Genomic DNA, 15364 nt, shown 5'->3' on the forward strand with positions numbered 1-15364 from the left:
ACATATGTTGACCTGCCATGCAGTTCGTTGGCAAGCGTATCTAAAAGACCCACACCAAAGAACAAAGAGGACCTCTCCTTGCTCCTCATCAGCTGAGATTTCCAACCCCACTAGACCTTCAGTCCTCTCTGAGACCTGCACTGAGAGGAATGAAGGTGTAGAATTAGGTGTGTCACAGCCAAGTACTTGTGGGCAATCTGCTTTTGGTACACCGACGTCAGATTGTACCAGGCAAATTTCCCTGCCCCAGCTGCTGCACCGCCGAAAGAAGTTTACTCCCAGCCATCCACATGCCCAGCGGTTGAATGCTAGCTTGGCAAAATTGCTAGCACTTCAACTGCTGCCTTTTCAGTTGGTAGACTCTGCCCCCTTCCGTGAGTTTGTGGAATGTGCGGTTCCTCAGTGGCAGGTACCCAAACGCCACTTTTTCTCACGGAAGGCGATTCCGGCTCTCTAGCGGCATGTGGAAGGCAATGTCCATGCCTCGCTGGACAGGGCGGTCAGCGGTAAGGTGCATATTACTGCTGACTCATGGTCCAGCAGGCATGGACAGGGACGTTACCTAAGTTTTACCGCGCATTGGGTGACTCTGCTGGCAGCTGGGAAGGATGCAGGACAAGGTGCAGTAGTGTTGGAGGTTGTTCCGCCACCACGCCTCCAAAATGCTAATGATTGTGACACACCTCTCTCCTCCACCCCCTCCTCTTCTTCTTTCTCCATAGCCTCTTTCTGTGCTTTGTCCTCGGAACGAGCGGTGCTCCGTAGCCGTTCAAGGGGCTACGCAAGTACGCAGGCCAAAATATGCCATGCGGTGCTTGAGCTGGTGTGCTTGGGGGACAGGAGCCACACTGGGGCAGAGGTTCTGTCAGCTCTGCAGGGGCAGGTTCAGAGGTGGTTGACGCCATGCCAACTTAAGGCAGGAATGGTGGTTTGCGACAATGGCACCAACCTCCTCTCTGCCCTCCGACAGGGACAAATGACCCATGTGCCCTGTTTGGCTCACGTCCTTAACTTGGTGGTGCATCGGTTCTTGGGCAGGTACCTGGGCTTACAGGATGTCCTGAGGCAGGCCAGGAAAGTCTGTGCATTTCCGCCGGTCATATAATGCCAGTGCTCGGCTGACGGACCTCCAAAAGGAGTTTAACCTGGCCAAAAACCGCCTAATCTGTGACATGCCCACCAGGTGGAACTCAACGTTGGCCATTGCTGCAGCGGCTGCACACGCAGCAGAGGGCCATCAATGAGTACCTGTGCGACTATGGCACCAGGACAGGGTCAGGGGAGCTTGGTTTTTTTTCCCCACGCCAGTGGGCCATGATCAGGGATGCATGCACTGTCCTGTCACCATTTGAGGAGGCCACGAGGATGGTGAGCAGTGACAGTGCATGCATCAGTGACACTGTCCCCCTTGTCCACCTGTTGGAGCACACGCTGCATGGAATAATGGACAGGGCACTTGAGGCAGAACAGAGGCAGGAAGAGGAGGACTTCCTTAGCTCTCAAGGCCCCCTTTATCCAGACATTGTTCCTGCATGCCCGCCGATCACACAGGAAGAGGACGAGGAGGAGGAGGAGGAAGATTGTGTCAGTATGGAGGTGGAGCCTGGCACTCAGCATCAGCAGCAGTCTTTAAGGGATCAGTCCCAAGAAACACATGGACTTGTATGTGGCTGGGAGGAGGTGGCTGCGGACCATGTCGTCCTTAGTGACCCAGAGGACTCCGGACCGAATGCCTCAGCAAACCTACGCTGCATGGCCTCCCTGATCCTGCAAAGCCTTCATAAGGATCCTCATATTCGTGGTATCAAGGAGAATGACCAATACTGGCTGGCAACCCTCCTTGATCCTCGTTACAAGGGTAAGGTTGCGGACCTTATCTTGCCATCGCAGAGGGAGCAGAGGATGAAACATCTTCGGGAGGCCTTGCAGAAAGGTCTGTGCAACACGTTCCCAGAGACTGGGAGGTTATAAACTTCTGTTTCTGGACAATGTGTTGCTGAGGCTTCGGTCAATCAAAGAAGGATCGGTGGAGAAGGTGGCCGTCTGACCGATGCGTTCAGACAATTTTTTGGTCCGCAGCCCCAAGATATGATCGGTTCCAGCAACCATCGCCAGCATCTGTTTTACATGGTGCAGGAATACCTAGGGGCAAGATCAGACTTGGACACCTTTCCCACCGAAAATCCTCTGGGTTACTGGGTCTTGAGGATGGATCACTGGCCAGAGCTTGCACAGTATGCAATTGAGCTACTGGCCTGTCCTGCATCCAGCGTTCTTTCGGAACGCACATTCAGTACTGCTGGAGGCGTGGTAACCGATCACAGGGTGCGTCTGTCCACCGACTCGGTCGATCGACTGACCTTCATAAAAATGAATCAGTCTTGGATTACCACCAGCTACCAAGCACCTGATGCTGATGTAACCGAATAATTTTTTTTGAAATCTCAGATCCCTTCAAAGACTGCCTATGCTGATGCTGAGTGACTATCCCTGAGTAATTATCCTCTTCCTCCTCAATCATCACGCTGATAGCTTGTAAGAACATTTTTGGTTCTGGGCGCCACCACCAGTGCCTAAGGCACAATTTTTCAGCCCCTGTTTAACAGGGGCGTGTAATTACAATTTTTGATGCAATACTTTGCAGCAGGGCTCGTTCCTGCGTTCCAACTAGAGTGTCTCTGAGGGGTTGCAGTGTTGTGGCACCAGCACCAGTGCCTAAGGCCCAATTTTTCTGCACCTGTGTAACAGGGGCGTGTAATTACAATTTTTGATGCAATACTTTGCAGCAGGGCTCGTTCCTGCGTTCCAACTAGAGTGTCTGTGAGGGGTTGCAGTGTTGTGGCACCAGCACCAGTGCCTAAGGCCCAATTTTTCTGCCCCTGTTTAGCAGGGGCGTGTAATTACAATTTTTGATGTAATACTTTGCAGCAGGGCTCGTTCCTGCGTTCCAACTAGAGTGTCTGTGAGGGGTTGCAGTGTTGTGGCACCAGCACCAGTGCGTAAGGCCCAATTTTTCTGCCCCTGTTTAACAGGGGCGTGTAATTACAATTTTTGATGCAATACTTTGCAGCAGGGCTCGTTCCTGCGTTCCAACTAGAGTGTCTGTGAGGGGTTGCAGTGTTGTGGCACCAGCATCACCACCAAAGGTCCAATTTTTCTGCCCCTGTTCAACAGGGGCATGTAATTACAATTATTGATCTAATATTTCACAGCAGGGCCCATTTCTGCACCCACCAGGAGCGAGTGAGGACTTACAGTGTTGTGGCACCAGCACCACCACCACCAAAGGCCCAGTTTTTCTGCCCCTGTTCAACAGGGGCATGTAATTACAATTCTTGATCTAATATTTCACAGCAGGACCCTGTGAGGGCTTACGTTGTTGTGGCCACAACAACACCTAAGGCCCAAATTTCTGCTGAGTATATAGGGCAGGCCCCTACTTTCAAACATCTAACTTACAAACGACTCCTACTTGCAAACGGAAGGAGACAACAGGAAGTGAGATGAAATCTACCCCTAGGAAGGGAAATTCTCTCCTGTAAGAGTTAATATGGGAAAAACATTTCTCCTTTCCACTGATGCTTTCCAATCCTTGTTCCACAAAAAACCCCAAATTCTCAAAAAACATTTGTCATTGGGACAAAAAGTGAGGTGAAATCTTCTAAAGAGGAGGAAAGACAGCAAAACAAATGTCACAGGGGTGATAACCCTTCCCTATGTTTTCCAAAAAGCTTAAAAAAGATATTTTGGCTGGAGCTAAACACGTTAAAAATGTACCCGTTCAAAATGACAAACAGATTCTACTTAACAACAAACCTACAGTCCCTGTCTTGTTTGCACCGCCTGTATACAGCTGTTCAGAGTATATAGGGCCTGGTAGCCCCACACCTTTCCTTATTTTAATTTGGGTGCGGGGTTCCCCTTAATATCCATACAAGACCCAAAGGGCCTGGTAATGGACTGGGGGGTACCGTTTGTCTCACTGATTTTCATCCATATTGCCTTACCCGACATTACATTAAAGCCGCAAGCAGTTTTAAATGAGATTTTTTCCTTTAAAAATGTCATTTTGTGCAGGGACTGTTCTAAACACGGGAAACACGCGCCACTTTACAGGCATACTATAGACACCCCCCAGGTACGATATTTAAAGAAATATTTCACTTTTTTTTTTTACTTTAAGCATCATTAAAATCACTGTTCCCGAAAAACGGCCGTTTTTAAAAGTTTTTTTTGCATTGATACATGTCCCCTGGAGTAGGACCCGGGTCCCCAAACCCTTTTTAGGACAATACCATGCAAATTAGCCTTTAAAATGAGCACTTTTGATTTCGAACGTTCGAGTCCCATAGACGTCAATGGGGTTCTAACGTTCGTGCAAACTTTCGGTCCGTTCGCAGGTTCTGGTGCGAACCGAACCGGGGGGTGTTCGGCTCATCCCTACAGTAGAGCAGTGAATGATATCAATAGAGCAGTGGACGGTGTCAGTAGAGCAGGGGATGATATCAATAGAGCAGTGGACGGTGTCAGCAGAGCAGTGGACGGTGTCAGTAGAGCAGAGGATAGTGTCAGTAGAGCAGTGGACGGTGTCAGTAGGGCAGTGGACGGTGTCAATAGGGCAGTGGACGCCGTCAGTAGAGCAGAGGTCGGTGTTAGTAGAGCAGTGGATGGTGTCAGTAGACCAGTGGAGGATATCAATAGAGCAGTGGACGATATCAATAGAGCAGTGGTTGATATCAATAGAGCAGTGGACGGTGTCAGTAGGGCAGTGGATGGTGTCAGTAGGGCAGTGGATGGTGTCAGTAGAGCAGTGGATGGCGTCAGTAGAGCAGTGGATGGCATCAGTAGAGCAGTGGATGGCGTCAGTAGAGCAGTGGACGGCGGTAGTAGAGCAGTGGATGGTGTCAGTAGTGCAGTGGATGGTGTCAGTAGAGCAGTGGATGGTGTCAGTAGGGCAGAGGACGGTGTCAGTAGAGCAGTGGACGGTGTCAGTAGGGCAGTGGACGGTGTCAGTAGAGCAGTGGACGGTGTCAGTAGAGCAGTGGATGGTGTCAGTAGAGCAGTGAATGGTGTTAGTAGAGCAGAGGATGGTGTCTGTAGGGCAGAGGACGGTGTCAGTAGAGCAGTGGACGGTGTCAGTAGGTCAGTGGATGGTGTCAGTAGAACAGTGGACGGTGTCAGAGCAGTGGATGGTGTCAGTATGGACGGTGACAGTAGGGCAGTGAACAGTGTCACTAGAGCAGAGGATGGTGTCAGTAGGGCAGTGGACGGTTTCAGTAGGGCAGTGGGCGATGTCAATAGAGCAGTGGGCGGTGTCAGTAGAGCAGTGGACGGTGTCAGAGCAGTGGACGGTGTCAGAGCAGTGGACGGTGTCAGTAGGGCAGTGGACGGTGTCAGTAGAGCAGTGGACGGTGTCAGAGCAGTGGACGGTGTCAGAGCAGTGGACGGTGTCAGTAGGGCAGTGGACGGTGTCAGTAGGGCAGTGGACGGTGTCAGTAGGGCGGACGGTGTCAGTACGGCAGTGGACGGTGTCAGTAGAGCAGTGGACGGTGTCAGTAGAGCAGTGGACGGTGTCAGTAGGGCAGTGGAGCTGCTCTCTTTCTTATCCTTTGTAAGTCAATCAGTGGGTGCTTTAACTTAAAAAAAATAACATTTAAGCCTAAAGCACATGGAGGAGGTATCTGGCAATTGAGGGGTTGTTAGTCACCTGCTCGGCTCTCTCCAAAGCAGCTATGGGGTTAAGTCCTTGTAGCTGGCTCCTATGGAGTTATGAATGTTCTCAGAGAATTCTTCAGCTTGAGCTTGGCTTCTTGATTGCTTCACTGTGTGATCTCGAGCTGTCCGACCGGCAGCACTGCAGAGGACGGGGACCAAGACAGCACACAGGGGGCCCAGGCAAGAAGAGAAACAGAACGGTAGGCCCGGCATTTACTACATCTGGTTACTGTATTTTCCTGCAGTAGCTGAATGCCAGCGGTGGGGGGGGTGAGCGGACTTTAAACTGCTGCAGATATTATCATTCCTCTTGCTGCCCGGGCCCCCTGGAGCATGTGCAAGGTCGCCATGGCAACCCCTGCGACCCCTATGGCTACGCCCATGGTGTGTAGACTTTTTATATTCACTGTACCTCTGCGTCGGTGGACATATGGAATCGAGGAGGCTCTAGTGTTTTGATGACTATGGGCAAGATGATTCTTTAGTGATTTCACCCCGATGGTAAGTGATTTGGGGTTTTTGGCCTATATATCTGGCTATTGTAGGGTCATCTTTAAACAAATGCCAATGTTGCTGCAAGATTTGATTCATCTGCAGATGAATTTGTGAAAAACGGGTAATAACACACTAGGTTTGCTCACCCTCAGGTTTATTAGTGTACAGAAGTGAATCACTTGATCTTTGTTTAGTTTTGTTAACCACTTAAGGACCAGGCCTCTTTTTCAGATGTGTTGTTTACAAGTTAAAAACTAGTTTTTTTGCTAGAAGATTACTAATAACCCCCAAACATTATACATTTTTTTTTCTAACACCCTAGAGAATAAAATGGGAGTCACTGCAATACTTTTTTTCGCACCGTATTTGCGCAGCGGTCTTACAAGCGCACTTTTTTTGGAAAAAATAATTTTTTTGAATTAAAAAAATAAGATAACAGTAAAGTTAGCTCATTTTTTTTATAATGTGAAAGATAATGTTACACTGAGTTAATTGATACCCAACATGTCACGCTTCAAAATTGCGCCTGCTCGTGGAATGGCATGTCATGTCACCTGGGACCAGGTGACAGAGGCACTCTGTAGGAGTCAGAAGTGCACCACTAAGGTAGTGGACCCTAGGACTGACTGCTGTGGATTGAACCCTGGAAGGTTCAGGAAGCAGGTCTACAGGATAACTAACATGGATCCCAGTGGGAGCTAGAGCATAGATTCCCCAGGGCGCTGAGTCTAAGAGCCAGCGGGTGTTCACCAGAGCCTCTAGTGGTGAGGATGGACTGCGCTGCAGTCTGGCTCCAGGTCACGGCCCCCAGGGTCTCACAGCTCACGCTCACCGTAGACTACAGGAGAAGAGGAAGGAGGCAGCAGGCTGGAATGACAGGGAAGTAAGGGGTAAGGTCAGGGCGACTAGCAGACAAGGATAAACATAACACGCGAAAGGTCAGGGTAACAAGCAGACAGGGAGAGTCGAGAACAGGCCAAAGTCGGTAACAGGAATCAGACATAGGAAACACAGCAAGTACACACGGAGACTAACACACAATGGTTGATCAGCACTGCTGGCTTGCAGTGCACAGGTTAATATAGGGTTCCCTGATAGGGCCTGGGGTGGGGCCATGCTTAGAGGAGAGGTTATAAAACCAGTCAGGTGAGAGGCAGCTGGTCTTTAGAGATGAACACATGGAGACAGGTAAGCTGACAGAGAAACTCTATTGCATAACCATGACAGTACCCCCCCCCCCCCCTCTTATGAGGCCTCCCCCTCCCCCGCCTGGGCCCTGGCTTAAAGGGAAACTCCAGAAGAAACCTCCTCAATAGACGAGGTGCAAAGATCTCAGATGCAGTGATCCAAGAACTCTCCTCAGGACAAAACCCTTCCCAATGTACGAGGTACTGAAGAATGCCTCTACGGCGCCGGGAATCGAGAACTTGACTAACCTCGTACATAAGATTATCCTCAGAGACCGAAACCGAGGTAGGGAGAGGACGAGAGGACTTATTGAGGGCTAAAGGCTTCTTAGGAATGGGTAAAGGCATAAGAAGACCATCAGGAGTCTGAGCAGGGTCCCCCAGACCCTTAAAGATGAGCTGGACATCCAACACAGGATCATCAGACTGGGCAGAAGTCAGTGGATCCCTGAGACCAGGTTGGTTATAAAGTGATGTGTCACAGAAGTCAAGCTGGATAGCTTCACTGGGAATAGGCTGAACTGGTGCAGAGGCCGACTGAACAGCATTGCCAGGTGCAGCGACCACCAGAATCGCATCACAGGGGGTAGCGACTGTGGAACTGGTAGACGAGTCAACCTGGGTGTGCGTCCAAGGGGGTCCAGGAACAGGCGAAGGTAAATAACCATGCAAACTGGAGTGAATGATCGGCTCAAGTTCACAGGTGGGCTCCTCATCCAGAGTGCCACATGACCCAGAGAGTGCCTCTGCCCAACTATTGCAGGAGACATTCCAGAAATCGCTATATGCAGCGAGAAGAGCAGAAGATACTGGGATGGTGGCAACAGGAAACTTCTTTTTTGGGGTAACCTTGAGTAGGCAGGAAAAGGAACAGGAGGAACCCCAAGCCAGGATCCGTCCAGCAGTCCAGTCAATGTGTGGAGAATGGAACCATAACCAAGGAAGACCTAATATGATAGGAGACGAAGCCTTAGGTAAGACAAGGAAGGATATCCACTCCTGGTGGAGTGTCCCTACCGAAATCCTGAATGGGAGGGTCTGGAAGCGGATAGGGCTCCCTGGGAGAACAGTGCCATCAATCGCCAAGACCACCAATAGCGTTGAAAGGGGCAAAAGGGTAAGTCTCATGGAAGATGCAGTTTCCCAATCCATGAAATTGCCAGCGGCTCCGGAATCCAGATGTGCCGAGACCGAACGAGAGGAAGCGCTGACATGAAGGAACACAGAAAGAAGAAGGCGAGAAGGTGAAGGTGATACTTCAGGGTCTAATACTCCACCTTCCAGATGTATTAGCCCCGATCGTTTTTCCGGATGAAGAGAACAAGTGTCACGAAAATGACCTTTGGCCCCACAATAGAGGCACAGGCCCAGAATTCTGCGCCTAGCGCGTTCTTCAGGAGACAACTTGGTCCAGCCCAGCTGCATAGGTTCCTCAGCGGGCAGGGGGTGCTCCTCGGAATGAAGAGAAGAGACTGGGAGCTCAAGCTGCCTAAGGAACGGGGAGTGCTGGCGTCTTTTTTCCAGGGCCCTCTCCTGAAAGCGAATATCGATCTGGTTACACAAGGTGATGACACCGTCCAGATCAGCAGGAAGGGATCTTCCTGCTAATTCATCCTTCACTCTATCAGAGAGGCCATGTAAAAAGGTTGCAACTAGGGCCTCATTATTCCAGCTCAATTCAGCTGTGAGGATACGGAACTGAAGAGCATACTGTCCCACAGAAGCGGACTCTTGATGGAGACGTAAAAGAGCGCTAGCAGCTGAGGAGACACGACCCGGTTCCTCGAAGATATTCCGAAAAAGTTTCAAGAAATCAGACAGGCTAGAAACCACTGGATCATTCGGTTCCCACAGAGGGGCAGCCCAAGCTAGCGCCTCGCCAGACAGGAGGGATGTAATATAGGCTACTTTCGCCAGATCGGACAGGAAGTTTTGGAGCTGAAGTTCAAAATGAATCGTGCACTGGCTAAGGAACCCCCTGCAAGCCTTGGAGTCCCCAGAGAAACGGGCCGGAGCTGGCAGTTGTAATAAATGTGTGGCTGCGACTGGTGCGATAGGTGCAGCAGCAGATAGCAGTTGAGGTTGTTGAACCGGGGGTCCTAATGAGGCCTGAACCTGTTCAAAACGGAATGCCAAATCCTGAAGGGATCACATAACTGGCTCCAGGTCGCGGCCCCCAGGGTCTCACAGCTCACGCTCACCGTAGACTACAGGAGAAGAGGAAGGAGGCAGCAGGCTGGAACGACAGGGAAGTAAGGGGTAAGCCAAAGGTCAGGGCGACTAGCAGACAAGGATAAACATAACACGCCAAAGGTCAGGGTAACAAGCAGACAGGGAAAGTCGAGAACAGGCCAAAGTCAGTAACAGGAATCAGACGTAGGAAACACAGCAAGTACACATGGAGACTAACACACAATGGTTGATCAGCACTGCTGGCTTGCAGTGCACAGGTTAATATAGGGTTACCTGATAGGGCCTGGGGTGGGGCCATGCTTAGAGGAGAGGTTATAAAACCAGTCAGGTGAGAGGCAGCTGGTCTTTAGAGATGAACACATGGAGACAGGTAAGCTGACAGAGAAACTCTATTGCATAACCATGACATGGCGTCAAACTTTTACCCTTAAAAATCCCCATAGGTGACGTTTAAAAAATTCTACAGGTTGCATGTTTTGAGTTACAGAGGAGGTCTAGGGCTAGAATTATTGCTCTCACTCTAATGATTGTGGCGATACCTCACATGTGTGGTTTGAACACCATTTTCATATGCGGGCGCTACTCATGTATGCGTTCACTTCTGCGCGTGTGCTCGTCCTGACATTTTTTTTTTTCTTATTTATTTTACTTTATTTTATTTATTTTTACACTGTTTTTTAAAAAAAAAATTTGGGTCACTTTTATTCCTATTACAAGGAATGTAAACATCCCTTGTAATAGAAAAAAGCATGACAGGACCTCTTAAATATGAGATCTGGGGTCATAAAGACTTAAAGCGGGGGTCCACCTATCTATCGTTTTTTTTTTTTTTGAGTTCATTCACAAACTTTTCTTCTCAGCATTACATACTCACATATTGTGTGTAATATGTCCACCTGTGTCAGATTTCGTCGGAAAGAATAACTTATATTATTCACTGCAGGCGGTTTCCATCTTCATTGTGGGCGTTTGAAGCCCACAAGCATTTATTTCCTGGATGTGGTGAATGCTGTGCTCCCAGCATTCACCGCTCGTTCCCGCACATGCTCAGTGGCATCCTGGGAAGCATGAGACTAGCTCCCAGGAGTCTGGGAGAGGCTAGAAACACGCCTACTCCCACGGGAGGAGAACCAGGAAGTGCAAAGAAGAATAGAAAAATAAAAGGTAATTACAGCGATTTTAAATTTTTTTATTGGCATGTCAGCATCTAGGCAAGGAAGAGAATACATACAGATATTGTTCAAAATTTGGGTGGAACCCCGCTTTAATATTTAGACTTACATGTAAATGCAATAAAAAAAAATAATTTGTCATTTGAAAAAATTACAAAAAAAAATATGGCTCTTTAAGAGCTATGGGTGGAAGTGACGTTTTGACGTCGCTTCCGCCCTGCTACCCACCGGTGATAACGGTGACCTCGCATCAAATCCGCCGCAGAGACTACCATTATTGTGAACCGGATTGCCGCCTGAAGACGAGGATATCTGGCTGCTGCAATAACAGAGATATCCCTCTTCAAAATGCCGACGTATATAGTCGTGCGGTGGTCTGGATGTGGTATAATGCAGTGGCGGCTGGTGCTCACATTTTTTTTGGGGGGGGCACAAACAAACTGAAAAATTCTGAAAAAAAAAACAAACCACATCAATTGCGCTTGTAAGACCGCTGCGCAAATACGGTTTGACAGAAAGTATTGCAACAACTGCCATTTTATTCTCTAGGGTGTTAGAAAAAAAATGTATAATGTTTAGGGGTTCTAAGTAATTTTCTAGCAAAAAAACTGTTTTTAACTACAACAAATCTCAGAAAGAGGCTCGGTCCTTAAAGTGGAGGTCCACCACAAAAAAAAAAAAAAAAATGCACCAAAGAATCCCTAAAAAATTGGAGGAAAGAAAAAAATTTTTTTTAGCTCACCTGAAATGGCTGCGTTGTCTTCTGGGGAATGGGACGCGGTGTGTTATGGGAACTGTGTGTGTCCCACAACACATCACGTCCCATTCACAAAGCGCTGTGCGACTCGGGCATACGCAGTAGGAAACGGGCAGTGAAGCCGTAAGGCTCCACTGCCTGTTTCCCTTAGTTAGGATGGCGGTGCCGGGACCCGAGGGACGGGTCGGCCTCGGGCGGCTGACATCGCGGTCACCCAGGACAGCCAAGTGTGCTTATTTAAAGTCAGCAGCTACAGTGTTTGTAGCTGCTGACTTTTAAAATTTTTTTTTCCCGGCTGGAACCCCCCTTTAAGTGGTTAAATTTCAGCCCTTCTTACATTACACAGGGAACAAATGGGCACACTGGGGTCAGGGGGGGGGGGGGGGGGTGTACACTATACACTAGACAACTTAAAAAGCTCAGAAAACTGGAGGCAGACATAGAGGACAGGTAAGATTACTGAAATGGGGGCTTGATGCATTGCAAATGCCAAACCACATTTTCTTCATAATTTAATGCTTTGCCAATCAGGAAAGGTGTCTCCCGGTTGTGGGCTGGCACTACAGGTGAATGTTGGCAATTTCTGGGTAAATCCAGCGCTGGACTAGAAAAGAGATGAGCGTGATGAATTTAAAGTGGTTGTAAACCTCAGACATGAAAACAAAGCATATCGCCCCATCGTGTGTGCGTGTCTCAGTCCAGAGCCCTAGGTGTCATTTCTGTCCGCTGCCTCCTTCCTCTGCTCTCTGCATGAGTCACTTCTGACTTGTTTCCCTGACACCAACAGAAAAATGGTGACAGAGGAGGGAGCTCCAGCTGATTGACCTCCTCAACTCTGTTTCTGTGTGCTGTGTGAAGGATGGGGGAGGGTGTCCCTTCCCTCCAATCAGCTCCCACCCCCTGCTTTTCAGAGCTGAGAGATCCTGTGTAAATTCAGGACTTTGAACGGATTTAGAGAAGAGGAAAAGACTGCAGGTAAACCGGTACAGCTTATGTAGGAGGATTTATTTCCTCCCTGTGTATCACCTTCACTGGGTATATGGAGGGTTTACATCCACTTTAATACAATGGGATGTGGATGAAAGGTTCACATTGCTGTGCTTACCACAAAACAACGAGTCTACAGTTGGGATATTCTTGCTGAAGAGTGTCATTTTCCACCCATTACAGATAGAAGCTGAATAAACACTACCTTCTGTAAATATCTCACTCCGATCTCCTTCTTCTCTTGCAGTTAAGATTTGTCCCAACTGTTTGCAGAAATCTTTAATTGGGGGCTTCCTGGTTCTGCTTGTGACAATGCCCCCCATCTTCATCGCCCATTGGTACATACTGCGTGGCATAAGAAGAAATCTGAGACCCTCCACCCATAAGACACGGAGGAACAATCCATCTTCCATGATGAGACAACAAAGACGTACTTCCCGTAATCTTCATGCATGACCTCAGCTTGTCTATATTTTCTACATTCCCCTCCTGGATCCCTCCTACTACCCACCATTTTCTTGTATGACCTTCCTGATGTGATGAAATTCTGGTGATCCCTCCAATCATATCCCACCATCCCACTTAGAATACTTCCCCTTCTTGCTAGATTTTCCCCTGTAACTAAGTTTCTGCTTATTTGCAATATAGTACTAAATATTGTTATTTTAGGTTACATTTTACGTTACAGTGGTACCTTGGTTTACGAGCATAATCCGTTCCAGGAGAATGCTCGTAATCCAAAGCACTCGCATATCAAAATGAGTTTCCCCATAGAAGTCAATGGAAACGAAAATAATTTCTTCCGCAATGAGTTCTATGGCATGCAATACCGCATGTGGCCAGAGGTGGGGGGCGCTGGAGAGCCTCGGAAATACTCGGAGACAGCTCGGCTGAACTCGGAAAACCTCGGAAAGGCTCGGGAACTGAGTATTTCCGAGTCTTTCTGACTATTTCCAAACGGCTCCGGCGCCCTTGCACCTCAGGCCAAATGCGGTACTGCACACCGCTGTGGCTTGAATTCTGCTTGTTTCGTGAGACAACACTCGCAAACCCAGACAGAAAAAACAGTGCCCGTATTGCAAAACGCTCGTTAACTGCGTTACTCGCAATCCAAGGTTTCACTGTATTTGCTTGAATAATCAGGTGGTTTTATTTTATGTATTTTATAAAGCTTTATAGTTTATGCTGATTTTATGTATATTTTTATAGGGTTGCTTTTCATGGATTTTACAGGGAAATAAAAGAAAAATGAATTCAATAAAGAGTTATCATCCTTGTGTTCATTAACAAAGAGCAATTAACTGGATTGTATTTTGTACTGGTCTGACTTCATCCAATCAGAGACAGGCTGGGTGTAGGGTACTGTATGTTGACAGCATTATATTGTTTCTCATGTGGGTTAGCGCCAGCTTATTATTATTATTATTATTATACAGGATTTATATGGCGCCAACAGTTTGCGCATCGCTTTACATGAGGGCAGACAGTACACTTACAATACAAATCAATACAGAAGGGATCAGAGGGCCCTGCTCCTTATAGCTTACAATCTAGAAGGGTGGGTCAAGTGGAAACAAAAGGTAATAACTGTGGGGGATGAGCTGATGGAGAAAATGAAAACACAGTTGTTAGGTGTGGGTAGGATAGGCTTCTCTGAAGAGAAGGGTTTTTAGGGATTGTCTAAAAGCTACTAAAGTAGGAGATAAGTGGACAGATTGGGGTAGGGCATTCCATAGGATTGGAGAGGCTCGGGAGAAGTCCTGGAGGCGAGCATGGGAGGAGGTGACGAGGGAGCTAGAGAGCAGGAGGTCTTGAGAGGAACGAACAGAGCGAGTAGATTGGTATTTAGAGACTAGGCTAGTGATGTAGCTGGGGGCGAAATTGTGGATGGCTTTGTACGTAGTTGTTAGTATTTTGAATTTAATTCTTTGGCCGATGGGAAGCCAGTGGAGGGATTGACAGAGAGGAGTGGCAGACACAGAGCGATTGGTAAGGTGGATGAGTCTGGCAGCAGAATTAATGATGGATTGAAGAGGTGATAGACTATGTAGAGGTAAGCCAATGAGAAGGGAGTTGCAGTAGTCTAGGCGAGAGATGACCAGCAAGTGAATTTTTTGTGTCATTGGTTAGAAAGGGGCGTATTTTGGAGATGTTGCGGAGGTTGAGGCGGCAGGATTTGGACAGTGACTGGATGTGTTGCTTGAAGGAGAGTTCAGAGTCCAGGACTACACCTAGAACCTTGGCATGTGGGGATGGGCTTATAGTTGTGCCATCGATTTTGACAGAGAGATCAGGAAAAGGGGCATATGGGGGAGAAAAAAATTATATGTTCGGTTTTGGGTAGATTGAGTTTGAGGAAGTAGTGTGACATCCAGACTGATATATCTGATAGTAAATTAGTAAAACGTGAGGAGACAGAGGGAGTGAGCTGAGGGGTAGAGAAATAGATTTGGGTGTCGTCCGCGTAGAGGTGGTATTGGAAGCCATGGGAGGCTATCAGTTGACCCAGGGAGGAGGTGTAGATTGAAAATAGGAGAGATCCAAGAACAGAACCTTGGGGGACCCCAACAGAGAAAAGAAGGGAAGAGGAGGAAGTAGAGTTGTAAGAAACGCTAAAGGTGCGGTTGGATAAGTAGGAAGAGAACCAGTGAAGAGTACATTCACGGAGACCAAAGGCGTGGAGTTTTTTGAGGAGGAGGGGGTGGTCAACCGTATCAAAGGCAGCAGAGAGGTCCAGGAGTAGGAGTACAGAATAGTGTCAATTGGTTTTGGCCGTTAGTAGATCGTTAGCTTTAGGAGAGCAGTTTCTGTGGAGTGTTGAGGACGAAATCCAGACTGATCAAGAAGGCTATTATAAG

General features: G+C 48.1%; 1 protein-coding gene across 3 annotated transcripts in view; it reads left to right on the plus strand.

Moving 5' to 3' along the window:
- The window catches only part of LOC141129506 (Fc receptor-like protein 5), a 654812-nt gene extending 640887 nt beyond the window's left edge, over positions 1-13925 (plus strand). For 2 of the 3 annotated variants that reach the window (XM_073617582.1, XM_073617581.1), the window contains exon 7: positions 12754-13921. In XM_073617582.1, coding sequence (XP_073473683.1) covers positions 12754-12962 — 209 coding nt within the window. In that variant the 3' untranslated portion in view covers positions 12963-13921. Of the gene's footprint in view, positions 1-12753 lie in introns of all 3 variants that reach the window. The other variant, XM_073617583.1, reaches the window with a different exon arrangement.
- Positions 13926-15364: the final 1439 nt, after the last annotated feature.

The sequence above is a fragment of the Aquarana catesbeiana genome, linkage group LG02, assembly GCF_042186555.1.
Source record: "Aquarana catesbeiana isolate 2022-GZ linkage group LG02, ASM4218655v1, whole genome shotgun sequence".
Taxonomy (NCBI): domain Eukaryota; kingdom Metazoa; phylum Chordata; class Amphibia; order Anura; family Ranidae; genus Aquarana; species Aquarana catesbeiana.